At 41.7% G+C, this 26,557-nt stretch overlaps 1 protein-coding gene and 1 long non-coding RNA gene across 2 annotated transcripts; both read left to right on the top strand.

Moving 5' to 3' along the window:
• The first annotated feature begins 6,140 nt into the window (after nucleotides 1-6,140).
• LOC311128247 lies at nucleotides 6,141-6,938 on the top strand. Its single transcript, XR_014613200.1, has 3 exons — nucleotides 6,141-6,183; nucleotides 6,294-6,596; nucleotides 6,826-6,938. It is a non-coding gene; the product is annotated as an uncharacterized lncRNA (long non-coding RNA).
• Nucleotides 6,939-11,150: 4,212 nt separating this feature from the next.
• LOC311128245 (GRAM domain-containing protein 2B-like) lies at nucleotides 11,151-24,655 on the top strand. Its single transcript, XM_084160285.1, has 14 exons — nucleotides 11,151-11,581; nucleotides 15,225-15,356; nucleotides 16,226-16,316; nucleotides 17,089-17,158; nucleotides 17,333-17,436; nucleotides 17,817-17,912; nucleotides 18,029-18,100; nucleotides 18,658-18,738; nucleotides 18,935-19,046; nucleotides 21,658-21,774; nucleotides 22,064-22,154; nucleotides 22,452-22,556; nucleotides 23,092-23,176; nucleotides 23,666-24,655. Exons 1-14 carry the CDS (start codon nucleotides 11,469-11,471, stop codon nucleotides 23,702-23,704), a joined length of 1,308 nt encoding a protein of 435 aa, XP_084016411.1. The 5' UTR covers nucleotides 11,151-11,468; the 3' UTR covers nucleotides 23,705-24,655.
• Nucleotides 24,656-26,557: the final 1,902 nt, after the last annotated feature.

Genomic DNA, 26,557 nt, shown 5'->3' with positions numbered 1-26,557 from the left:
TCCCAAACAACAGCCATTTACACAACTTCCCAATCAAGATAGAGAAAGACTTAGAGCATATTGAGGTGAAAATCTGAAATCAGAATAGTCATACCTTTTACTGTGAATGAGTTACAGCTGTTTTAGTGAAGTGGTATTTTTCTAGAATTCTATGGATGTTCCTTCATATGTTTATAATATATTAAAACATAGTACAAAACATTAGGAACACCTTCCGTTGCAGTTCTTGACACAAACCGGTGCGCCTGGCACCTACTACCATACCCCGTTCAAAGGCACTTAAATATTTTGTCTTGCCCATTCACCCTCTGAATGGCACACATACACAATCCATGTCTCAAGGCTTAAAAATCCTTCTTTAACCTGTCTCCTCCCCTTCATCTACACTGATTGAAGTGGATTTAACAGGTGACATCAATAAGGGATCATAGCTTTCACCTGGATTCACCTGGTCAGTCTACAGTATGTATTGGAAAGAGCAGGTGTCCTTAATGTTTTGTACACTCAGTGTATATGCACTAAAACATATTACAAATGGCATTTAGTCTTACATATGATAAGGAAAGACATACACAAGTAATAAAATATTAATCAAACAATAACTTTATTGAAAGAATAAGGTTAGGGGAATACATTGTCTCATTCAAACCTGAAGTTATATCGCTATCATAACCAAAACATTATATACAATATTAATCTCAGGGAAATTGTCACCAAAATTGAACTGGAATTACAAAATAAGAATAAGGCATATAATAACAATAATTGGCTTTTACAACTTACATTTGTTATGTACATATATTCTACTAGGCCTATAGTCTAATACAGGAAGAGTCAGAATGGAAACAAATGAAAAGCATGCAAGAGAGGGGCGAAATGACCAGTGGCAATCTGAGCTACTGTGTGAAGACTATGAGTCCCTTTACTAGTGCCTATGTCTGCAATGAGTCACACGCACTGGAGTGCCACATCCCAAAATAATGTTGGTCCCCTACGATGCATAACTGCTTGTCCATTCAGGTGCTACACAAACAAACCACATCATATTCTCATTTCTATCTTTCCTGTAACAAAGCCAACCATTTCTAGAGTAGTCCTCCAGTACATTGAAGTTTATCTAGGCTCACCTAGGCTGTTAGTGTGTGTCCTGTGAGGGTGTGACTGTCCCTCAGCCCTTTTGCAGCCTCAGCAGCATCTTGTTCAGTCTTTCCAGCCCCTGCCTGTCCTCACGGTCTGAGAGCTGACGGCCCACCACTGTGTCAGAGAGAGAGAGAGAGAGAGAGAGAGAGAGAGAGAGAGAGAGAGAGAGAGAGAGAGAGAGAGAGAGAGAGAGAGAGAGAGAGAGAGAGAGAGAGAGAGAGAGAGAGAGAGAGAGAGAGAGAGAGAGAGAGAGAGAGAGAGAGAGAGAGAGAGAGAGAGAGATAAAAGTGTTAAAAAACAGACCTAGCTAGTATTCACACCCCTTGTCACATAATAAGTTGCATGGATGCACTCTGTGTGCAATAATAGTGTTTAACATAAGTTTTGAATGACTACCTCATCTCTGTATCCTACACATACAATTATCTATAAGGTCTCTCAGTCGAGCAGAGAATTTCAAACATAGATTCAAACACATAGGCCAGGGAGGTTTTCCAATGCCTCGCAAAAAAGGGTAGATGGGTATAGAAAATAAAACCAGACATTGAATATCCCTTTGAGCATGGTGAAGTTATTCATTACACTTTGGATGGTGTATCAATACACCCAGTTACTACAAAGATACAGGCATCCTTCCTAACTCAGTTGCTGGAGAGGAAGGAAACCACTCAGGGATTTCACCATGAGGCCAATGACAATGGTTGTCTAGAAATTATCAACAACCAATTTGACAGAACTTGAAGAATTTTGAAAAGAATAATGGGCAAATATTGCACAATCCAGGTGTGGAAAGCTCTTAGAGACTTACCCAGGAAAACACAGCTGTAATCGCTGTCAAAGGTGCTTCTACAAAGTATTGACTCTGTACTGTTTGTTGCTACTGTTTGTTGCTACTTGGCTACCTGCCAAACCTTTTCGCTTTTTATTCTTAATAACTATTTAATCAAACTCTGTATTTAAGTTTAACAATGTCTTAGTTCTGTCATTGGCGACTCCATTATCCCCGCAATATTAGACTTAAAAAGAATCATCCTGCAATTATACATTGTTTACCAGGGGGCAGGGCTACCGACGTAAAGGCTAATCTGAAGATGGTGATGGCTGAGGCTAAAACTGGCGAGTGTAGATGGTATAGGGATATTGTTATCCATGTCGGCACCAACAATGTTGGGATAAAACAGTCAGAGTTTACTAAGTGCAACTTCAGCGTGTAACTTAGCTAGAAAGATGTGTTGGTATCGAGAAATGGTCTCTGGACCCCTCCCAGTTAGGGGGAGTGATGAGCTCTAAAGTAGACTCGCACAACCCAATCGCTGGTAGAACACTTTTTTCCTCCCCTCCCAAAATACTATTTTCCCCCCCCCCCATAAACAGGCTCAAGTCTGGCCTGCTGAGGCGTGATGGACTCCATCCAAGCTGAAGGAGTGCTTTCATCTTATTTATCAACATAGACAGGTCTCGAACTCCTATCCAGTAGCTCCACAATGAGATAAGCTGCAGGCCAGGCAGCAGGCTGTTAGCCAGCCTTCCAGCTTAGTGGAGTCTGCCACTAGCAGAGTCAGTGTAGTCAAATCATTTTTCCACATTGAGACTGGGTCTGTGCCTCGATTTAGGCAAAACTAAATTATAATTATAATTATAATATAATTATAATTAGTCATTTAGCAGACGCTCTTATCCAGAGCGACTTACAGGAGCAATTAGGGTTAAGTGCCTTGCTCAAGGGCACATCGACAGATTTTTCACCTAGTCGGCTCGGGGATTAGAACCAGCGACCTTTCGGTTACTGGCACAACGCTCTTAACCACTAAGCTACCTGCCGCCCATAAACATGGCGGTGTTATCCTTAGCAATCTCACTGGAATAAAGACCTCCTCTATTCCTGTCATTATTGAAAGTGAGTGTGATAATATCTCACATCTCAAAATAGGACTACTTAATGTTAGATCCCTCACTTCCAAGGCAGTCATAGTCAATGAACTAATCACTGATCATAAACTTGATATGATTGGCCTGACTGAAACATAGCTCAAGCCTGAATTTACTGTGTTAAATGAGGCCTCTCCTTCTGGTTACACTAGTGACCATATCCACTTGCATCCCGCAAAGGCGGAGGTGTTGCTAACATTTACGACAGCAAATTTCAATTTATGGAAGAAAAAATGACTGCGTTATTGTCTTTTGAGCATCTAGTCATGAAATCTATGCAGCCTACTCAATCACTTTTTATAGCTACTGTTTACAGGCCTCCTGGGCCGTATACAGCGTTCCTCACTGAGTTCCCTGAATTCCTATCGGACCTCGTAGTCATGGCAGATAATATTCACATTTTTGGTGACTTCAATATTCACTTGAAAAGTTCACAGACTCACTCCAAAAGGCTTTAGAAGCCATCATCGACCCAGTGGGTATTGTCCAACATGTATTGGGACCTACACAATCATACCCTGGATCTAGTTTTGTCACGTAGAATAAATATTGTGGATCTAAATGTTGTTTGGGGGGACTATCAGAACCATCTTATTACGTTTGCAATCGCAACAAATAATCTGCTCAGACCCCAAACAAAAGCCACGCTATAAATTCTCGGACAACCCAAAGATTCCTAGATGCCCTTCCAGACTCCCTCCACCTACCCAAGGACATCGGAGTACAAAAATCAGTTAACCACCTAACGAGGATCTAAACGTAATCTTGCGTAATACCCTAGATGCAGTCTCACCTCTAAAAACAAAAAACATTTGTCACAAGAAATTAGCTCCCTAGTATACAGAAAATACCAGAGCCCTGAAGCAAGCTTCCAGAATTGGAACGGAAATGGCGCTCCACCAAACTGGAAGTCTTCCGACTAGCTTGGAAAGAGAGTACTGTGAAATATCGAACAGCCCTCACTGCTGCTCGATCAGCCTACTTTTCCAACCTGATTGAGGAAAATAAAAACAATCGAAACTGTATATTTGATACTGTCACAAAGCTAACTAAAAAGCAGCATTCCCCAAGTGAGGATGGTCTTCACTTCAGCAGTGATGAATTCATGAACTTCTTTGACGAAAAGATCATGATAATTAGAAAGCAAATTACGGACTCCTCTTTGAATATGCATATTTCTCCAAAACTCAGTTGTCCTGAGTCTGCACAGAATTGCCAGGACCTTGAATCAATGGAGACACTCAAGTTTCTTTTAAACCTGTATCTCTCAACACATTCACGATAATAGTAATGGCCTCTAAACCTTCCAGTTGCCTACTGGACTCTATTCCAACTAAATTACTGAAAGAGCTACTTCCTGTGCCTGACCCTCCTATGTTGAACATAATAAATGGCTCCCTATCCTCCTGATGTGTACCAAACTCACTAAAAGTGGCAGTAATAAAGCCTCTCCAGAAAAAGCCAAACCTTGACCCGGAAAATGTAAAAAACGGTCTATATCGGCCTATTTCGAATCTCCCATTCCTCTCAAAACATTTTGAAAAGCTGTTGCACAGCAACTCACTGCCTTCCTGAAGACAAATGTATATGAAACGCTCCAGTCTGGTTTTAGACCCCCATCATAGTGCTGAGACTGCTCTCGTGAAGGTGGTAAATTACCTTTTAATGGAGTGAGACCAATGCTCTTCATCTGTCCTCGTGCTCCTAGACCTTAGTGCCGCTTTTGACACCATCGAACACCACATTCTTTTGGAGAGATTGGAAACCCTAATTGGTCTACACAGACAAGTTCTTGCCTGGTTTAGATCTTATCTGTTGGAAAGTTATCAGTTTGTCTCTGTGGATGGTTTGTCCTCTGACAAATCAATGGTAAGTTTCGTTGTTCCTCAAGGTTCCGTTTTAGGACAACTATTGTTTTCACTATATATTCTACCTCTTGGTGATGTCATTTGGAAACACAATGTCAACTTTCACTGCTATGCAGATGACACACAGCTGTACATTTCGATGAAACATGATGAAGCCCCAAAATTGCCTACCCTGGAAGCCTGTGTTTCAGACATAAGGAAGTGGATGGCGGCACACTTTTTACTTTTAAACTCTGACACTTAAACTCTGACAAGATGCAAACTCTAGGTCCCAAGAAACAAAGAGATCTGGGCCCGTATCTCTAAAGAATTTTTGTGCAAAAAGTGGCTCCTAGCGGCCAAATTCTAAGAAAATTCTCAGAGGCATGACGTTTTCTTAGAATTTCCCCTAAAAGTGACACGAAAATCCCAGTTAATATAAAAGCTATTCCTCAAGAGTCCTAGCGCTTAAAAGGGCTCCTAAGGCGAGATCTGCTAAGAGCAGGGAAGAGGACTTTTAGTGGCTTAGGAGTTACCCTAAGCAGCTGCACAAAATGGCCAACAGAGGAGGCAGGAGAGATGTCCTGCAAACACTGGATGACAGGGAATTATTGAGACGCTACAGATTGGATCGTGCAGGAATCATGTTTGTGGTGGATCTCCTTAGAGATGCAATTACTTCACCAACTCGACGCCACAACGCTATTACACCGGAGAAGAAAGTAATCACAACCCTGAGGTATTTGGCAACAGGGAAAATGCAACAATGCAGCAGTGATGACTTGGGTCTGTCCCAATCCTCCGTCAGCAGAGTCATCACCCAAACACTGACAGCTTTGTCACAACCTAATATTGTGACACAATTTGTTTCATTCCCGCTGGATGCCCGCACTTTACACACACATAAAAGGGCATTTATGGACATTGCAGGATTCCCTGGCGTTGTGGGTGTAATTGATGAAACACATGTGAGAATAATTGCGCCATCAGAGGACGAGGCTGTCTTTGTTAACAGGAAGAATTTCCACAGCATCAATGTGCAAATAGTGTTCAATGCGGCCTGGAAGATTTTGGACATTGTGGCTAAATGGCCAGGCTCCACACATGATGCGAGAATGCTCTCCGAGAGTGGCATCAGACAGCTTTTTGAGAGACGCTATGTGCCAGCTAATTGCCACTTGTTAGGGGACAGTGGCTACCCATGCAAACCATGGCTCCTTACACCTTACCTCCAGCCACGCCAAGGGCCCCAACTAAACTATAACAGGTAAGCCAAACAATACAAAAATCATGGAAATGAAATGCAAGCAATATGTTAGAGCATCCAAGTAGTGCAATATTTCCATCAAATAATTAAAGGTCTGTATTCTATTGTAGGGCCCACAAGACAACAAGAGCGGTGGTGGAGCGTGGCATAGGCCAGCTTAAGAGGCGCTTTCATGTTCTCCACGGAGAGGTGCGGCTGAGGCCTGAAAAAGTCAGCAAAGTCATCATAGCCTGTGCAATATTACACAATATTTGCAAGGTTAGACAGATTGCAGAACCTCTGGAGGATGGCGATGAGGATGAGGATGGAGACAACGATGAGGATGGTGGTGAAGAAGATATTCACATTCCACAGGGGAACCGAGCCCAGAGTGGACTGCCTTACAGGGCAAACTTCACAAATTTACATTTCAGGCAAGCTGTAGCCCCATGTCATTTGAGAACTTGTGATGGTATTAAGAACTACCACAGTTTTACTGCACATCACCTGCAACTGTTAAATGCAAGACACAGAACACAATCTCTAAATGGTTTATTTTTTAGGTGTTCAATTTTAAGGCGGTAGTACTCCTCCTGAAGGGAAAGGACTTTTTTGTTGTTGTTCAAACACATCAATTGTGAGTTGCAATCTTCTCTCCTGCAGGGATGCTGACGGAGCAGGTGCTGCGGATGGGAATGGTGTTTGATCCGCCGGGCTATCCTGAGTAGCAGCTGCAGATGGTTCAGGCGGCAAACTTGATGGGCCCGGTTCTTGTGATGGCTCGATGCTACAGAAATACATAGGCCTAGTTTAATTATTGTTTTGATTAAATTAATTTAATACAATGAGCATGGATAACACATGAAATGGCTTCTGCAATGAATAAACACTGTTGATATGAATAACCCTGTGTCCTACCTTTGCTGCATTTCAAGGGCCTGCATCATTGACGTGTCAATGCCTGTTGGCAGCCCGGTGACACTGACCTCAGAGTGTCCCAGGACTTGAAAGACAGTGTCGGCCACCTGGGACAGCCGCTTTGCAGGTGGTCCACCCCCTAGAAAGAAACAGTCAATGAACACAGTACTTAGGCATGTAAATTAACTTTGCCAGCAGGAGCAAATTGCCAGATTATGTGGTAGGCCATAGTATTTTGCTCACCTGTGAGTGAGGATTCCCGCTTGTGTGCTGCAATCTCATCTTTTGCCTTGGACTGCAGCACATACCACCTTTTCTCACAATCGTCGCCTGTCCGCACCACCAGTGGAAAAGAGGCATTGATTGTTTGGGATATTGTGTCCCAGGCGCGCCTCTTGCCTTGGCTAGTGACAGTTGGGCCAAATTTTCCTCGTAACATACCTTTATGTTCGTTCACCAACTGGGCCAGCAACAAACCTTGCTCCTCAGTCCAGTTCGGCTTGCGATTCCTTTTTTCTCTCCATTTTCTGTGTTTGTAGGATATTTGTTAACAAGCCTTCATAAATAGACCAGCCAGCAATCACAGACATTGTTAAAAGCTGAGCTATGTTACCCTCGTTAAGTTCACACTGAGTTGTAACGTTGCAATTTCTACTTCATTAAGGACAGCCCCTTGAGATAGGCCATCTTGTTTTCAATGGGGTCCATATGGAAGTGAAAGTACAAAATATGCCAGCTAGGATATTAATATGAGCAAATGAGACACAAATCATTATTTGAACAGGGTGTAATGAGCTTAAGTTTTCACATATTTTAGATTCTAATGTTAGGCTATAACCCCTACAGCTTACTATTCATTTTCCAGATATTTTCTTGAATGTGAAATATTATTTACAATTATAGTCTGCATAAGATTAGAGTGTATAATTATGTTTATTGATTTGAGGGTACATCCTTTGCTCATTATCACCAAAAGTTCATTTTCATCAAACTTGTAGGATCAACCAATCACGGCTTTTGAAATGATGACTCATACCTAGCAACGGGGTCAACCACACCTCCTCACTAAGATAGGATTTTTCATCCATTCCTGGCTCAGAGTTCACTGAAAATGTTCTGGAATCACTTCTAAGCTAAAACTCCTGGCAAGGAATTTTTAGGTTAAGTTAGGAGCTCTCTGAGAGGATTCTCAGAATCTTTAAGGATACGGGCCCTGCTGTTTGATCTGACAATTAATCTTGATGATTGAACAGTCGTCTCAAATAAAACTGTGAAGGACCTCGTCATTACTCTGGACCCGGATCTCTTTTTACGAGCAAGCACATAAAAAAGATTTCAAGGGCAGCTTTTTTCCATCTTTGTAATCACAAACTCTTTGTCCAGAAATTATGCAGAAAAACTCATCCATGCTTTTGTCACTTCTAGATTAGACTACTGCAATGCTCTACTCTCCAGCTACCCGTATAAAGCATTAAATAAACTTCAGTTAGTGCTAAATATGGCTGCTAGAATCTTGACTAGAACCAAAACATAAGATCATATTCCTCATATTACAGTGCTAGCCTCTCTACACTACCGGTCAAAAGTTTTAGAACACCTACTCATTCAAAGGTTTTTCTTAATTTTTACTATTTTCTACATTGTAGAATAATAGTAAATACATCAAAACTATGAAATAACACATATGGAATCATGTAGTAACCAAAAAAGTGTTAAACAAATCAAAATATATTTTGTATTTGAGATTCTACAAATAGCCACCCTTTTCCTTGATGACAGCTTTGCACACTCTTGGCATTCTCTCAACCAGCTTCATGAGGTAGTCACCTGGAATGCATTTCAATGAACAGGTGTGCCTTCTCAAAAGTTAATTTGTGGAGTTTCTTTCCTTCTTAATGCTTTTGAGCCAATCAGTTGTGTTGTGACAAGGTAGTGGGGGTTTACATAAGATAGCCCTATTTGGTAAAAGACCAAGTGCATATTATGGCAAGAACAGCTCAAATAAGCAAAGAGAAATGACAGTCCATCATTACTTTAAAACATGAAGATCAGTCAATACGGAACATTTCAAGAACTTTGAACGTTTCTTCAAGTGCAGTCGCAAAAACCATCAAGCGCTATGATGAAACTGGCTCTCATGAAGACTGCCACAGGAATGGAAGACCCAGAGTTACCTCTGCTGCAGAGAAGAAGATCATTAGAGTTACCAGCCTCAGAAATTGTAGCCCAAATAAATGCTTCACAGAGTTCAAGTAACAGACACATCTCAACATCAACTGTTCAGAGGAGACTGTGTGAATCAGGCCTTCATGGTCGAATTGCTGCAAAGAAACCACTACTAAAGGACACCAATAAGAAGAAGAGACTTGCTTGGGCCAAGAAACACGAGCAATGGACATTAGACTGGTGGAAATTTGTCCTTTGGTCTGGAGTCCAAATTTGAGAATTTTGGTTCCAACCACTGTGTCTTTGTGAGACGCGGTGTGGGTAAACGGATTATCTCTGTATGTGTATTTCCCACCATAAAGCATGGAGGAGGAGGTGTTATGGTGTGGGGGTGCTTTGCTGGTGACACTGTCTGTGATTTATTTAGAATTCAAGGCACACTTAACCAGCATGGCTACCACAGCATTCTGCAGCAATACGCCATCCCATCTGGTTTGGGCTTAGTGGGACTATCATTTGTTTTTCAACAGGACAATGACCCAACACACCACCAGGCTGTGTAAGGGCTATTTTACCGTGAAGGAGAGTGATGGAGTGCTGCATCAGATGACCTGGCCTCCACAATCCCTCGACCTCAACCATATTGAGATGGTTTGGAATAAGTTGGACCGCAGAGTGAAGGAAAAGCAGCCAACAAGTGCTCAGCATATGTGGGAACTCCTTCAAGACTGTTGGAAAAGCATTTCAGGTGAAGCTGGTTGAGAGAATGCCAAGAGTGTGCAAAACTGTCATCAAGGCAACACTTTTTAGGTTACTACATGATTCCATATGTGTTATTTCATAGTTTTGATGTCTTCACTATTATTCTACAATGCAGAAAGTAGTACAAATAAAATAAAAAACTTGAATGAGTATGTGTTCTAAAACCTTTGACCAGTAGTGTACACTGGCTTCCTGTTAAGGCTAGGACTGATTTCAAGATTTGACTGCTAACCTAAAAAGCATCACATGGACTTGCTCCTACTTATCTCTCCGATTTGGTCCTGCTGTACATACCTACACGTATGCTACGGTCACAAGACGCAAGCCTCCTTATTGTTCCTAGAATTTCTAAGCAAACAGCTGGAGGCAGGGCTTTCTCCTATAGAGCTACATTTTTATGGAATAGTCTGCCTATCCATGTGAGAGAGACAGACACTGTCTCGACCTTTAAGTCTTTACTGAAGACTCATCTCTTCAGTAGGTCCTATGTTTGAGTGTAGTCTGACCCATGGGTGCGAAGGTGAAAGGCAAGGCACTGGAGTAACAAACTTCCCTTGATGTCTCTGTCTGGGGGCTGAGTCACTGGCTTACTAGTGCTCTTCCATGCCGTCCCAAGGAGGTTTGTTTCCAGTCGTGCCAGGCTTTTTTTGCTATATTCGACCTGAGTGGGTTGAGTAACTGAGGTGATCCTCCTGTCCGATTTTGCATAATATTTGCATAATATTTTATTTATTTATTCATTTTGAATTCACGCTGTAACGCAACAAAATGTGGAATAAGTCAAGGGGTATGAATAGTTTTTGAAGGCACTGTAGGCCTAATAATACATAATAATACATAATTGAGTTACTTTCCTAGTCAAAAAGCTTGGCTGAGGCAGCAGCATCACGTGGTGGCTTCTCAACTTCCTCTATTCTCCCCCATTTCAATCTCATCCTCGTCTAGGTAGCACGTAAAACAGGGAACCATGACTGGAAGTGAATTGTGTAGTTATCAATCGGCTTTTCACTCTAACTTTTGAGAAAACATGTAACATATTTATGAATAGATAAACTATCTCCACTTTGCTCAAATGTATTTGTGTCTGCCTATTCGACACACGATGGCGGCATTTAGCCACTGCCCTGTGCCATTATGAAATTAGGGGAGAGAAGTAGAGGAAGGGATAAGAAGGAAAGGGGGGAGTAAATTAGAAACTAAACGGGGTGGTGGTATAAGTGAAGGCTTTATTTATATTGTCCTGAAATAAAGTTATTAATGTCAGTGCAGTGCCATGTTTGGTTGCCCCCACTCGGGCCACCAGAGCAACCCACCCCCTCCTCAACATAGTGTCCCGAGTATCGAACGAACTTCCCAAATGTAACCCCTCCTTGGCGTAGGAAGGAGTCACTGCCAAAGTTTTTTTTTTTTTACGGAGAAAGGGAACTGTTGATGAAGGCGAATCCAGGCAGTCCCTCGAGATGGTACTTATGACCGAACAACCGGACAGAGACCTTACTCCGTTATCTACACCAGAACAAGTTGTAAAGTCTGCCAAACCGGTCAGAAAAGATTCGACGGGGATCCAATCGACGTAAGTTTGGATGTTTTCAGTCCAGCGCAGCACAAAGCCGGGGGCCTAGTTAGCTCGCAAGTTAGCCAACTTTGCTAGCTATCTAACTAGCTAACCACTTTTGTTATTGATGCATAGCTAGCTAGCTAACATTAGCTAGTTAAGTCCTTGCTTTTCCGACCTCTGTCGATAAACTTAACGTTTAATTTGGAAGCAACCTCACACGAAGTTTTGATAGGTTGTGTATTTTTTATGCAGTTATTTCTATAACGCTAACGTTAGCTAGCAAGCGAACAGTGTTTTCAACTTTAAAGACATGGAATTGAAGAACTGAAGTTGACCTCGTCCCAATGGATTTTCCTCTTGTTGTCACTGTTTGTCTACCTAGCTACAGTTGAAGTTGGAAGTTTACATACACTTAGGTTGGAGTCATTAAAACTCGTTTTTCAACCACTCCACACATTTCTTGTTAACAAACTATAGTTTTGGCAAGTCGGTTAGGACATCTACTTTGTGCATGACACAAGTAGTTTTTCCAACAATTGTTTACAGACAGATTATTTCGCTTATAATTCACTGTATCACAATTCCAGTGGGTCAGAAGTTTACATACACTAAGTTGACTGTGCCTTTAAACGCTTGGAAAATTCCATAAAATGATGTCATGGCTTTAGAAGCTTCTGATAGGCTAATTGATATCATTTGAGTCAATTGGAGGTGTACCTGTGGATGTGTTTCAAGACCTACCTTCAAACTCAGTGCCTCTTTGCTTGACATCATGAAAATAAATCAGCCAAGAACTCAGAAAAATAATTCTAGACCACCACAAGTCTGGTTCATCATTGGCAGCAATTTACAAACGCCTGAAGGTACCACGTTCATCTGTACAAACAATAGTACGCTAGTATAAACACCATGGGACCACGCAGCCGTCATACCGCTCAGGAAGGAGACGCGTTCTGTCTCCTAGAGATGAACGTACTTTGGTGCAAAAAGGGCAAATCAATCCCAGAACAACAGCAAAGGACATTATCCTATATCAACATAACCTGAACGGCCGCTCAGCAAGGAAGAAGCCACTGCTCCAAAACCGCCATAAAAAAGCCAGACAACGGTTTGCAACTGCACATGGGGACAAAGATCTTACTTTTTGGAGAAATGTCCTCTGGTCTGATGAAACAAAAATAGAACTGTTTGGCCATAATGACCATCGTTATGTTTGGAGGAAAAAGGGGGTTGCTTGCAAGCCGAAGAACACCATCCCAACCCTGAAGCACAGGGGTGGCAGCATCATGCTGTGGGGGTGCTTTGCTGCAGGAGGGACTGGTGCACTTCACAAAATAGATGGCATCATGAGGAAGGAAAATTATGTGGATATATTGAAGCAACATCTCAAGACATCAGTCAGGAAGTTAAAGCTTGGTTGCAAATGGGTCTTCCAAATGGACAATGACCCCAAGCGTACTTGCAAAATGGCTTAAGGACAACAAAGTCAAGGTATTGGAGTGGCCATCACAAAGCCCTGACCTCAATCCTATAGAACATTTGTGGGCAGAACTGAAAAAGTGTGTGCGAGCAAGGAGGCCTACAAACCTGACTCAGTTACACCAGCTCTGTCAGGAGGAATGGGCCAAAATTCACCCAACTTATTGTGGGAAGCTTGTGGAAGGCTACCCAAAACGTTTGACCCAAGTTAAACAATTTAAAGGCAATGCTACCAAATACTAATTGAGCGTATGTAAACTTCTGACCCACTGGGAATGTGATGAAATAAATAAATGCTGAAATAAATCATTTTCTCTACTATTATTCAGACATTTCACATTCTTAAAATAAATAGGTGATCCTAACTGACCTAAGACAGGGAATTTTTACTAGGATTAAATGTCCGGAATTGTGAAACTGAGTTTAAATGTATTTGGCTAAGGTGTATGTAAACTTCCGACTTCAACTGTAGATAAAATTTTTGCAAATGCACAATCAAGGTTATTTGTCGTCATTCTGATGGGATAGCGTTATTGTTAACATTTGACGTGTGGCACTGTTTGGTCTTAAAACGTATTGTATAAATACGAGAATTTCATGTTAATTTCTCTACCATAAGCCCCTTCCAACGTCGTTTTAGAGAATTTGGCAGTACGTCCAACCGGGCTCACAACCGCAGACTACATGTAACCACGCCAATACAGGACCTCCACATCCGGCTTCTTCACCTGCGGGATCATCTGAGACCAGCCACCCGGACAGCTGATGAAACTGTGGGTTTGCACAACCAAATAATTTCTGCACAAACTGTCAGAAACTGTCTCAGGGAAGCTCATCTGCATGCTTGTTGTCCTCATCAGCGTCTTGACCGGACTGCAGTTCAGCGTTGTAACTGACTTTAGTGGGCAAATGCTCACCTTTGATGTCTACTGGCACGCTGGAGAAGTGCGCTCTTCACAGATGAATCCTGGTTTCAACTGTACAGAGAAAATGGCAGACAGTGTGTATGGCGTCGTGTGTGCGAGCGGTTTGCTGATGTCAACATTGAGAACAGAGTGCCCCATGGTGGTGGGGTTATGGTATGGGCAGGCATAAGCTACGGACAACAAACACAATAGCGTTTTATCGATGGCAATTTGAATGCACAGAGATACCGTGACGAGATCCTGAGGCCCATTATCGTGCCATTCATCCGCCATCATCACCTCATGTTTCAGCATGAAATGCACAGCCCCATGTCGCAAGGATCTGTACACAATTCCTGGAAGCTGAAAATGTCCCAGTTCTTCCATGGCCTGCATACTCACCAGACATGTCACCCATTGAGCATGTTTGGGATGCTCTGGATCGATGTGTACGACAGCGTGTTCCAGTTCCCGCCAATATCCAGCAACTTCGCATACAGCCATTGAAGAGGAGTGGGACAACAGGCCATATGCCGCAACCAACAGCCTGATTAACTCTATGCGAAGGAGATTTGATGCGCTGCATGAGGCAAATGGTGGTCACACCAGATACTGACTGGTTTTCTGATCCATGCCCCTACCTTTTTAAAAAGATATCTGTGACCAACAGATGCATATCTGTATTTCCAGACATGTGAAATCCATAGATTAGGGTCTAATTAATTGATTTAAATTGACTGATTTCCTTATATGAACCGTAACTCAGTCAAGTCTTTAATTGTTGCATTTTATATTTTCGTTCAGTGTAGCTTGCTAGCTAAGGTTGACAGCAGTGATAATGGTTGAATGCGTTTTAATGTATGGTTTTCAAAGGTTAATAAAGATTGTATGACTTCATTAACTAAAATTTACTGCGATTTCCAAAAACTACAGGCTACATTGGTAAATGTGCAATATCAATGGTCAGCCAGATTTGATCCTCTTTTTGAAAGAGTTTGAATGGGGATTTTGTTAAATGATTTCCCCATGATAAGTAGCTAGTTGAATCAATGTCCATGTTCATAAAGAAGGAAAATCTATTATACTTCTACTGACTGTGTTGTCCAACATCAAAAGGTGCCAGGTCTCTGTATTACTTCTGCCCTGCTGTTTTCAACCCCATAATTTGAGGCTAAACGTTTTAATAATATATCTCTACAGGTATGAAGGGAGAAACAACCCGAGTTTAGCTTGCTACTATATATCATGTTTGACTGTCACAATACTATGTCCAGGTCTGAGGCAGCAAATGGAGGAGAGGACAGGCCCAGGAGGAGTGCCAGTGGGAGGTCTGCTGGGGACACTCAGGTGTCAGTGGACACTGAGTCAGACCTCTCAGAGATCAGGAAGAAACCGGCCCTCATGAAGTGAGACTTCTAGATACCATACATCATGTATTATGTGTAATGATGTGAATGTGGTAAAATGGTCAACTGTCTGCTCTAGCACACAGGGTGCACATTTTTGTTTTAGCCCAGCACTGACATATTTGATTAAACTAATCTCCAAGCCCCTTCTTAGTTTAGTGTCCGTAGATTAGTTGACCAAGTGAGTTAGTGCTGGTCTAGAACAAAAATGTGCCCCACCTGTGGATCCCCGTAGGGATGGAGAAACAATGCTTTAGCCAATGTTGTGATACCATACATGTGTGAGGTTTTGAAACTTGGAAATATAGATTACCAACTATCGGTAATGCTTGATCACAATCGATGGTGCTAGAACACAGTTTTATGTTATTGATTAATACATCCGACTGCACTGTCTGGGGCTGTTATGTGATCCACACCTGGGTCGAATTCATTATGCACAAATCAGGAGAAACTGTTTTGAAACGGGAGGTTCTACTTGCGCTTGACTAAGAAGAGCTAATTCGTTTTCCATTTCAAAACATTTTGGCCTGTTTTGTGACCTGCAGAAGCTTGGCCCAGTAGTGTGTTGACGAACCTTGATGTTGCTATATAAACAACACACTTTACATAACCATGCTGCAAGGGATGTGGCTGTCTGTCCCCATGGGAGTTGCTCGTCCTTTTGTCTGCTGTAGACCTAGGGGAACAATATTTAACTTCAATGGGAGTCAAAGTGGATGTGTCATTGACAGTAAGAACTTAGCCAAGTCAACTTGTTTTGGACTATTCTATTGAAGTTGTCTGTCTACATGATTGTTTTTGTACCAAGCACTTGCTATATGGGTTGCTACTGTGCTTATGTGTGTAAATCTTGTCCCCTTTTTCAGATTTAAAGCTGTGGAGCTGCCTTCCCCAATGCAAACTCCAAGTGACGGTGAAACTAAGTTTGAAGGAAGAAAGAAATCCCAGTCCAGCCAGGTGTGTTTATACTGTATATCGGGCCACCCACACAATCACATTTTCCATTGGTCTCCACAATGTGTGTATGTTTGTTTAGAATTAGCATAATGGCTTAGCAGCCGACTTGCAAAACTAGAATTGTGTTTCACATTTTCCATTGGTCTCCACAATGTGTGTTTTCAAACCTTTCCCAGGCGAGCCATTGACATCTGAGCTCACACTTGTATTTTGTGAGTAAAGGTATCTTGACCAAGTTAAAGGTGCAATATGCAGAACTCACGCTGCCATTTCCTGGTTGCAAAAATTATAACGGTTTCTCTAATTTCAGTTTATGTGACAAAACAAGCAGCCATTGTGTAGAGAATCATTGTACCATCTAAACCGCTGTGAAATATATTTTCCATATCCAAAAATACTGCATTTTCAGCTGTGAAGCTGGGGTACAAAACGGAAAGTAAAAGATCCAAAAACTAAACTTAAAAAAATAGGAAGCATAGAAAGTGTGCACATAGAACATATCTACCGCTTCTTAGCCTTGCTTTCAATGAGTGACAGATCTGTAACTTACATTTCTATGTGAATTTGGTCAGGTCGCCCAAAAAGTTACATTGTAGCTTTAAGTCTACACAACCCTAATGATTTTCGAATGGATGCACATATTTGACATTACCTAGTTGCACATGCACCTCAATATCAATGGGTTTGTTCATTTGGAAAGGGAGGTAAAGAAAGTCATACATTTAAAAATGTCACATTTGTCAACATTTGGATGTATTGTCTTCTCTTGCAGATATCCAAGTCAAATGCCCAGTACCATAAAATATTCAAAGAAATCAGCAAGGATGAGTTACTGAAACAAAGTAGGTGGGGTAGTCTTCAATGAAATGAATATTACAAATCCATAGGGTGACTATTTCCCCAGTTTCCTCTTGTTTATATATATATATATTACAAAAAAAAAACATAAGACTTGCATTCTTGTCATTTGTGCAGAATAGATTTTGCCTGACATCCTCTGATATGTCTCTTCTCAGGTTATACCTGTGCACTGCAGAAAGACATGCTGTATCAGGGCAAAATGTTTGTCTCTGATAACTGGATATGTTTCCACTCCAAAGTCTTTGGCAGAGATACTAAGGTACAGTATAACAATGGAATACTATACAGTCATTACTCCTTCAGATAAATGCAGTTTTTCAGTCTCAATTGAATAAAAATAGTTGTTCCTGATAACTGCAAGCCCCAGTTTAGTGCACACATTATCATTACAATTCTGAGCCGTTGCATTTATCAGGAGTTGACTTTACTACTATTGAACTGAAAGGTGTAGCCCAGGAGGTGTGTTTCACTGACTCAGTGTCAACAGATTTGCTATAAAGGTTTTAAATAATACTTTTTATTGACTTTCTCTCCTTGCTGGTATTTTGCCTGGTCTCTATGAAGAGGTTCAAACAAGACATTCACTGAAATATAGTTGACATAAAATAATGTTTGCTTTCACTTTCCCTTCTTTCCCAGATTGCTATTCCCGTACTCTCTGTGACTCTTATCAAGAAGACAAAAACTGCCATCTTGGTGCCAAATGCACTCGTTATCACAACCACAAACAAGCGGGTAAGACCAGTTTTAATTTGTAGATATTCAATCGTCAGGTTTGGTCTTAATTAATAACACTTAATAATAATATTATTATTGTCATTATAATTCATTATTTGAAATATGTTTTCCAGCATGTATTTGCATCATTCCTATCCCGAGATACAACCTATAAACTTCTGAAATCCATCTGCGTTCATCTGGATGTAAGTTCTTCCTCCTTGTCCTCTTTTCTTTAATGCATTGTTGTGACATTTTAAATAGTCTTATTTAGTGCTGTATTACAGACAACATTAGCACTGAGGTTAAACATGTTCTTTCTGTTATCATAATACTGTATTATACTGCAACAGGGACTTTTCAATAGGGCTGTGACTATACCAGTATCAAAGGATTTTCTTTCATGCCAAAAATGAAAACACGAAGCAGACCAAACTCGTTGTTATACTGCAACAGGGACTTTTCAATAGGGCTGTGACTATACCAGTATCAAAGGATTTTCTTTCATGCCAAAAATGAAAACACGAAGCAGACCAAACTCGTTGGTCCTTTAAAAACCTGCTGTATGTAAAATATTGTGTGCTATAGCATGGAAAAAATAAATGTGACTGGATGATGTTTGTTTCCAACATTAGGGCTGTTTTCCTAGAGAAGTTAAATACGCTTTGTGTTTTGTTTCTTTGCCACGATACTGATGAGTATTGCGATACTGGTATCGTACCGGCCCTACTTTTCAAGTCTAACTCATTGAACACCATTGTAGGGGGACAATACAGGGAACAGCCTCATTACTTCCTCTGCTGAGAACAGCTTCATAGCTGATTGTCCCTCGTCACTTCCTCTGGTCAGTACTGAGACTGTTGCCTTTCTCCTTTCTCCCAACTCTTCTTCTTAATGACCATACAGCAAAGGGTGTGTGTGTTGTAATGGTTCTACTGTACCCTCTGTGTCTGGACAAAGTTTCATTTCTATTCAATAATGTTTTTATTTCAATGGGATCATCTGTATGGACAAAATGAACGTAAATATTCTGTGTATAGGATTTATCTGGAGACTTCTCAGACCTGGATGGGGTTGTGTGCCAGAGGAGGCAAGCCATGCTGGAGACCAGCAGCTCAGGCTCCCAGACCCCAGACTATGAGAAAATGACGGGTGGGTTCTCTCTTTATGATGGCAGGGGTGTCCAACCCTCCCCCTTGTGAAAAACAAGACAATCATCATACACACAGACAGACGGATGCAACATCATAGAGACAGAAATAAACCTTAAGAGATGGTGATTAGAAGCTGTATACCCTTCCATGAGTAGAGAGAAAGAAAGGAGAGAAAGGAATTGACCTGGAGTATGGAGTCTTATCTATGCAGCTTAACAAACAGCAGTACTCTCACAGCTTCCAATAGCCTAACAGATGAGTTCTTATTGAGTCATGAGTTGGACTGGGCTTTCAGTTAGTTCAGCTTCTCTGCCCAGACACAGCAGTAGCCAAACTTGTACTGTACAGGCTCACTTTGTCTTGTAGGCCTAAGAGTTCAACTGTATTTAAAGACATGATTTACTTTTTACATGTTGATACAGTCATGATTCTATGGTTTGTTTAAGCAAATCAATAACGTCTATTTAAAAAAGTAATCTATTAATTGGCTATAGGCTGGTTGTCTTAGTACATACAGTGAGGGGGAAAAAGTATTTGATCCCCTGCTGATTTTGTACGTTTGCCCACTAACAAAGACATGATCAGTCTATAATGGTCCTCTGTAGCTCAGCTGGTAGAGCACGGCGCTTGTAACGCCAAGGTAGTGGGTTCGATCCCCGGGACCACCCATACACAAAAATGTATGCGCGCATGACTGTAAGTCGCTTTGGATAAAAGCGTCTGCTAAATGGCTTATTGTTATTATTATAATAATTTTAATGGTAGGTTTATTTGAACAGTGAGAGACAGAATAACAACAAAAAAATCCAGAAAAACGCATGTCAAATTTTTTAAAACTTGATATGTATTTTAATGAGGGGAAACAAGTATTTGACCCCTCTGCAAAACATGACTTAGTACTTGGTGGCAAAACCCTTGTTGGCAATCACAGAGGTCAGACGTTTCTTGTAGTTGGCCACCAGGTTTGCACACATCTCAGGAGGGATTTTGTTCCACTCCTCTTTGCAGATCTTCTCCAAGTCATTAAGGTTTCGAGGCTGACGTTTGGCAACTCGAACCTTCAGCTCCCTCCACAGATTTTCTATGGGATTAAGGTGTGGAGACTGGCTAGGCCACTCCAGGACCTTAATGTGCTTCTTCTTGAGCCGCTCCTTTGTTGCCTTGGCCGTGTGTTTTGGGTCATTGTCATGCTGGAATACCCATCCACGACCCATTTTCAATGCCCTGGCTGAGGGAAGGAGGTTCTCACCCAAGATTTGACGGTACATGGCCCGTCCATCGTCCCTTTGATGCGGTGAAGTTGTCCTGTCCCCTTAGCAGAAAAACACCCCCAAAGCATAATGTTTCCACCTCCATGTTTGACGGTGGGGATGGTGTTCTTGGGGTCATAGGCAGCATTCCTCCTCCTCCAAACACGGCGAGTTGAGTTGATGCCAAAGAGCTCGATTTTGGTCTCATCTGACCACAACACTTTCACCCAGTTCTCCTCTGAATCATTCAGATGTTCATTGGCAAACTTCAGACGGGCCTGTATATGTGCTTTCTTGAGCAGGGGGACCTTGCGGGCGCTGCAGGATTTCAGTCCTTCACGGCGTAGTGTGTTACCAATTATTTTCTTGGTGACTATGGTCCCAGCTGCCTTGAGATCATTGACAAGATCCTCCCGTGTAGTTCTGGGCTGATTCCTTCTCATGATCATTGCAACTCCACGAGGTGAGATCTTGCATGGAGCCCCAGGCCGAGGGAGATTGACAGTTCTTTTGTGTTTCTTCCATTTGCGAATAATCGCACCAACTGTTGTCACCTTCTCACCAAGCTGCTTGGCGATGGTCTTGTAGCCCATTCCATCCTTGTGTAGGTCTACAATCTTGTCCCTGACATCCTTGGAGAGCTCTTTGGTCTTGGCCATGGTGGAGAGTTTGGAATCTGATTGATTGCTTCTGTGGACAGGTGTCTTTTATACAGGTAACAAACTGAGATTAGGAGCACTCCCTTTAAGAGTGTGCTCCTAATCTCAGCTCGTTACCTGTATAAAAGACACCTGGGAGCCAGAAATCTTTCTGATTGAGAGGGGGTCAAATACTTATTTCCCTCATTAAAATGCAAATCAATTTATAACATTTTTGACATGCGTTTTTCTGGATTTTGTTGTTGTTATTCTGTCTCTCACAGTTCAAATAAACCTACCATTTAAATTAGAGACTGATAATTTCTTTGTCAGTGGGCAAACGTACAAAATCAGCAGGGGATCAAATACTTTTTTCCCTCACTGTACATCAATGAGAGAGCCAAATATCCTTTCACCTGTTCACTGCATATGCTTATTGGAAGGCTGAGTGTAACACAGGTGGTTCGGTGAGCCACACTCACATGAGGAGTAATCTTGCCTGAGTCCTGAAGACTCATCTTAGCTCCTCGAGTGAATGCCTAGGCTTTAGCTCAGTGGGCTAACATAGTTTAGTTTGCGTGCAGGCGACCCGGACTCGATACCAATTAACAAGACCACATCTGATAATGTTGGTAGTTAGGCATGTTGAATTGAAAGGAAATTAGTTCAAATATTTAACAAGCTGTGGTGTTCAGAGAGCATTCTGTGTTTGTTTGTGCAGAGTTCCCTAGCATCCCAGACACGTTCCTGAGCGCGGTGAAGAACGGCGAGGTGGCGGTGCACGCAGACGTCCACCTCCAGACCCCCAACCAAAAGCACGGAGCCGCTCACCAGAATGGTATGAGGCCCCCTTACGCATGAGCGTGGCGCAATGGAAACAGCTAGACTCTGTTAAATAGTTCTGCATTCTTTCTGCCTGGTATCCTAAGGGTTGGCATCCATCATTTTCCAGAGGGAATGGAATCTGAAAAGTAGAACATAATATATTATAAACATGAATAGAAGGATAATATCTTAAAGATGTAGTTCTGCAAGTGTTAATTAAGATTTGTTTAGCTTCGTCTTTTGGGATTTAAGTCCGGCCCTCTGTGTTGCTGACCTGTGCACTAATCCTGTCTCATCTGTAGGGCCGACCAAGCCTGCCCAGGGGGTTGTACACAAAGTGAAATCACTACAGCCAGTGTCGTTGAACACCCTTCTACTCATCTATTTGTTCCTGTGAGTATCATCTCATTATGAGTCATAAGGGGGTGTCAAGGCCATCTGACAAGTTTTGTAGCTAATCTAATCATTTCACTTGTCGCCAGGCATGTCAAAACAAGTTAAGTGAACTGGGCGTTTTGTCCTGCCTTGGGTGTTAACTTGGTTGTGGGATTGTGACTGTTTGTGTTGTGTGGGAGATGATTCAACAATGGGAGTTGAATTGGAAATACTTGTTTCTTATTGAAAGCCAACGGGTTCCTGTTGATTCCAGCCCTCATCGGAGTGCATGACGTGTTTGTGTTGTCTTCGCAGAGTTAGTGTCCTTGTCTTGTCTTCGTGTTACATGGCCTTCAAGATTGTGGCTCTTGAGAAGCGGCTGAACTCGTTGAGTTCCGTGGGGGAGTATGCACGCAACGAGTAAGAGCTGCCACTAAACACTCACAACAGCTTTGTCTGAGATAACAGAGCAGCAATGGGAATTAGTTATCAGATTAACAATTGCATTGCAATGAGAATCCAGTCCTAGTAACCCTGGTATACAGTAGATAGTGTTATAACGCATGATAAATCTGGAATTTGACAACACAAACTGTTGGAAATCCCGAAGAATGACTTGGTCAGTCAAGAAACTAATTCTTTATCATGTTATGAATATGTGTATTGTGTAATATGCATGTTTTGATGTAACTTTTCCAAACATTTCCTGACTTTTCCATAGAAAGGTGTAAACCCACTTCTGTTAAAAATCCATACAATTGAAGTGTTAATTGCTTTAGGTGTTCAATTTAAAGGCTATTTTACAATTCGTAAATGTATTCTAATGACGGGATAGAGTAAAATGGACCTTTTGCATTTGTGGTTCTTTCATTTGCATCTTGCCATAGGAATGAGTTGAAACTGAATTCACCTGGATTCACACATGATGGCTAATTCAGAGCATATTTTGTTTCAGAAACGTTGTGCATCACAGATCACAGGACGACTTTAATGCAGAAATCTATGGGGAGCTGTCTACAAACCTGTTCAAGCTAGAAAAGGTTTGTCGTCTTGCCGAAAGACAGTGTCAACATCTGCTCACTGTTTGCTACTCCCAAAAGAAGTTTAATTAAAGTTCACTTTTTGGGAGTAGTTACTAGTCTAGCTTGTCCGTGTTTGCCCAGCTCTTGTGCCATGCTTGAGTGTGTGTGTGTGTAAATACTCTTTCATTGTCACCTCACCACTCTCCATGAAACTGCTCAAACATGCCACACAGCGCCATGGAATTGCTCAAACATGCCACGCAGTCAGCTCTGTTACTGAGCTAACAGCTACTCATTAAGTGGGACAATAGCTCTGCTTTCCCAATTACATATTTTGTATGAACCATTCTCCACTTGGTTACATAATGGGAGCTTGTTGGGGATTGTCAAAAGTGGCCAACGTGAGAGTGTTCTCTGCTCATCAGCCTCTCATGCATGCTATTGTTTTGAGGTGTGTTTTATTAATTCAGTGCATGTTTTAACCTGTCAATAATCCTACCAAACCAGATTCAGAGAAATCTCCGTAAACTACTTGAAGAGACCTGACTGAAGGACCCGTCTGTCGCCTCGCTGGACGGAAGTGGCGCCTTCATAAAACGCTGGTGAAAACACTGCAGATCTGATCGGCAATCTGTTACCAAATAACAGACGGACACTTTGGAAAATAGACAATTTCTTAATTGTGCAATAGCAGTATCTTCCTTCTCTCTCTACTCAGGACAAAACCTATTATTTTGTATCTGATAGCATGCCAGAGTAATCAAGACATTTCAGCAACTGTAGCTAGTTTGGCCTGAATCCTAACTTGAAACTCATGCGCTTAATAATGCTGAATTCCGCTTATAGGGGCAATCTGCAGTTGCTACATTCATTTTGGACTGAATTAATGATAAGTACCCATTGATTCTTGAAGAATATAACTTATAAATGCTTCATGAGCTTAGTTCAACTGTCGTACCCCATCAGAACCCAAAATATATAGTTTTACTCCAATATTTGTAAACAAAGTAAATGTAAACAAACACTATATGGCCTAAAAACATGGTTAAAACTATAGCTGACATCATGGGTGTCAGTCTTTGCATCCATAGCTTTGTCTATTAATTTGAGTGGTTACATTTCTCCAGCCCCATGTCTCAGCTTTTTACTGAAACTGGGGCGGGAAAACGCTTTATTGTTTCAACTGCTGATTGCTGCTTTAAATCATGCCTTGATGTCAGTGGGAGATTTCTGTGGAAATTTGAGTTAGGTGTTCAGGTTTAAAGGTATAGGACGCAACCCTTAAAGAAGAGAAGCCATAAGCTTTAGCCTATGTAGTACTGTACCTGAGAAACTTTTCAATATTAATGGGATGTTTTCAGGTATGAGTAGGTCCCAAGGACCCACCTATTTCAATGTTTTTCTATTAACATTTCAAAAATGGTCAGTCTTGTAATGCCTACTGTTCATGTGCCCCTTTTGTTACAGGTATGAATTGCCAATAAAATATTTATAGTTCTTGCTTCATTTTTTGTCTCAAACTGTCGTCCAACATTCCTAAATGCTGTTTTCAACCACTGAGTAAATATGCTCAATTTTCTAAATTTTCATGAAGCACTGAATGGTTCACAAAATGTATAACTGAAGTGCATGCCATCTAAAAGATGAGTGTGATATAAGTCAATAATAATATGCCATTTAGCAGACGCTTTTATCCAAAGCGACTTAGTCATGTGTGCATAGTACACATACACAGTATGGCTTCTACTGTATCATGGATGTATACATGAAAATAGTAAAAGGGACATGACTCCCTCATGTTGTCTGACAGTGCGGTCCAACACTGGTCCCCTACTTTGAAAAAGATTTTCATTCAGGTAAAGCAGGGCATGAACTTGAGTGCCCCATTCAACCTCATCCAACAGAACAGACTGATCTTTCAGTGCGGTTTACAAGTGTCAAGTGAATTAATGATTTGTGTCCACTTTGAGTGTTCACAATACACAAAGATTACACTGTTGATACATTTGTCATACTTTTCACATCTGAACAACAAATCTGCATTTTATTCTAATGAATGAGGGGGGAAGTTTGCTAGTTGTGGCAGGCACTAGCCTACTATTATAGAGCCTCAATTGATGTATTGTCAATCATTAAGAACTCACCTATTGGGAGGTATGCTGTAAATATTAAAATAATGAGAACCCCCCCCAAATTATGCACAACTAAACTACAGTGAGGGAAAAAAGTATTTGATCCCCTGCTGATTTTGTACGTTTGCCCACTGACAAAGAAATGATCAGTCTATAATTTTAATGGTAGGTTTATTTGAACAGTGAGAGAATAACAACAACAAAAAATCCAGAAAAACGCATGTCAAAAATGTTATAAATTCATTTGGATTTTAATGAGGGAAATAAGTATTTGAACCCCTCTCAATCAGAAAGATTTCTGGCTCCCAGGTGTCTTTTATACAGGTAATGAGCTAAGATTAGGAGCACACTCTTAAAGGGAGACCAAAGAGCTCTCCAAGGATGTCAGGGACAAGATTGTAGACCTACACAAGGCTGGAATGGGCTACAAGACTATCGCCAAGCAGCTTGGTGAGAAGGTGACAACAGTGGAAGAAACACAAAATAACTGTCATTCTCCCTCGTCCTGGGGCTCCATGCAAGATCTCACCTCGTGGAGTTGCAATGATCATGAGAACGGTGAGGAATCAGCCCAAAACTACACGGGAGGATCTTGTCAATGATCTCAAGGCAGCTGGGACCATAGTCACCAAGAAAATAATTGGTAACACACTACGCCGTGAAGGACTGAAATCCTGCAGCGCCCGCAAGGTCCCCCTGCTCAAGAAAGCACATATACAGGCCCGTCTGAAGTTTGCCAATGAACATCTGAATGATTCAGAGAAGAACTGGGTGAAAGTGTTGTGGTCAGATGAGACCAAAATCGAGCTCTTTGGCATCAACTCAACTCGCCGTGTTTGGAGGAGGAGGAATGCTGCCTATGACCCCAAGAACACCATCCCCACCATCAAACATGGAGGTGGAAACATTATGCTTTGGGGGTGTTTTTCTGCTAAGGGGACAGGACAACTTCACCGCATCAAAGGGACGATGGACGGGCCATGTACCGTCAAATCTTGGGTGAGAACCTCCTTCCCTCAGCCAGGGCATTGAAAATGGGTCGTGGATGGGTATTCCAGCATGACAATGACCCAAAACACACGGCCAAGGCAACAAATGAGTGGCTCAAGAAGAAGCACATTAAGGTCCTGGAGTGGCCTAGCCAGTCTCCACACCTTAATCCCATAGAAAATCTGTGGAGGGAGCTGAAGGTTCGAGTTGCCAAACATCAGCCTCGAAACCTTAATGACTTGGAGAAGATCTGCAAAGAGGAGTGGAACAAAATCCC

The sequence above is a fragment of the Coregonus lavaretus genome (assembly GCF_964263955.1).
Source record: "Coregonus lavaretus genome assembly, chromosome: 4".
In the NCBI taxonomy this organism is placed as follows: domain Eukaryota; kingdom Metazoa; phylum Chordata; class Actinopteri; order Salmoniformes; family Salmonidae; genus Coregonus; species Coregonus lavaretus.
The sequence above is the reverse complement of the archived record's forward strand: the minus strand, read 5'-3'. Positions and strand labels throughout refer to the sequence as shown.

What these genes read in the sequence shown, in the direction of transcription:
- LOC311128245 (XM_084160285.1), top strand. Translation starts at nt 11,469, where the DNA reads ATGGTACTTATGACCGAACAACCGGACAGAGACCTTACTCCGTTATCT. An exon ending in GTCCCTCGTCACTTCCTCTG is followed by an intron (nt 18,739 to 18,934) that starts GTCAGTACTGAG and finishes TTCTGTGTATAG; the next exon opens with GATTTATCTGGAGACTTCTC. An exon ending in CGGAGCCGCTCACCAGAATG is followed by an intron (nt 21,775 to 22,063) that starts GTATGAGGCCCC and finishes TCTCATCTGTAG; the next exon opens with GGCCGACCAAGCCTGCCCAG.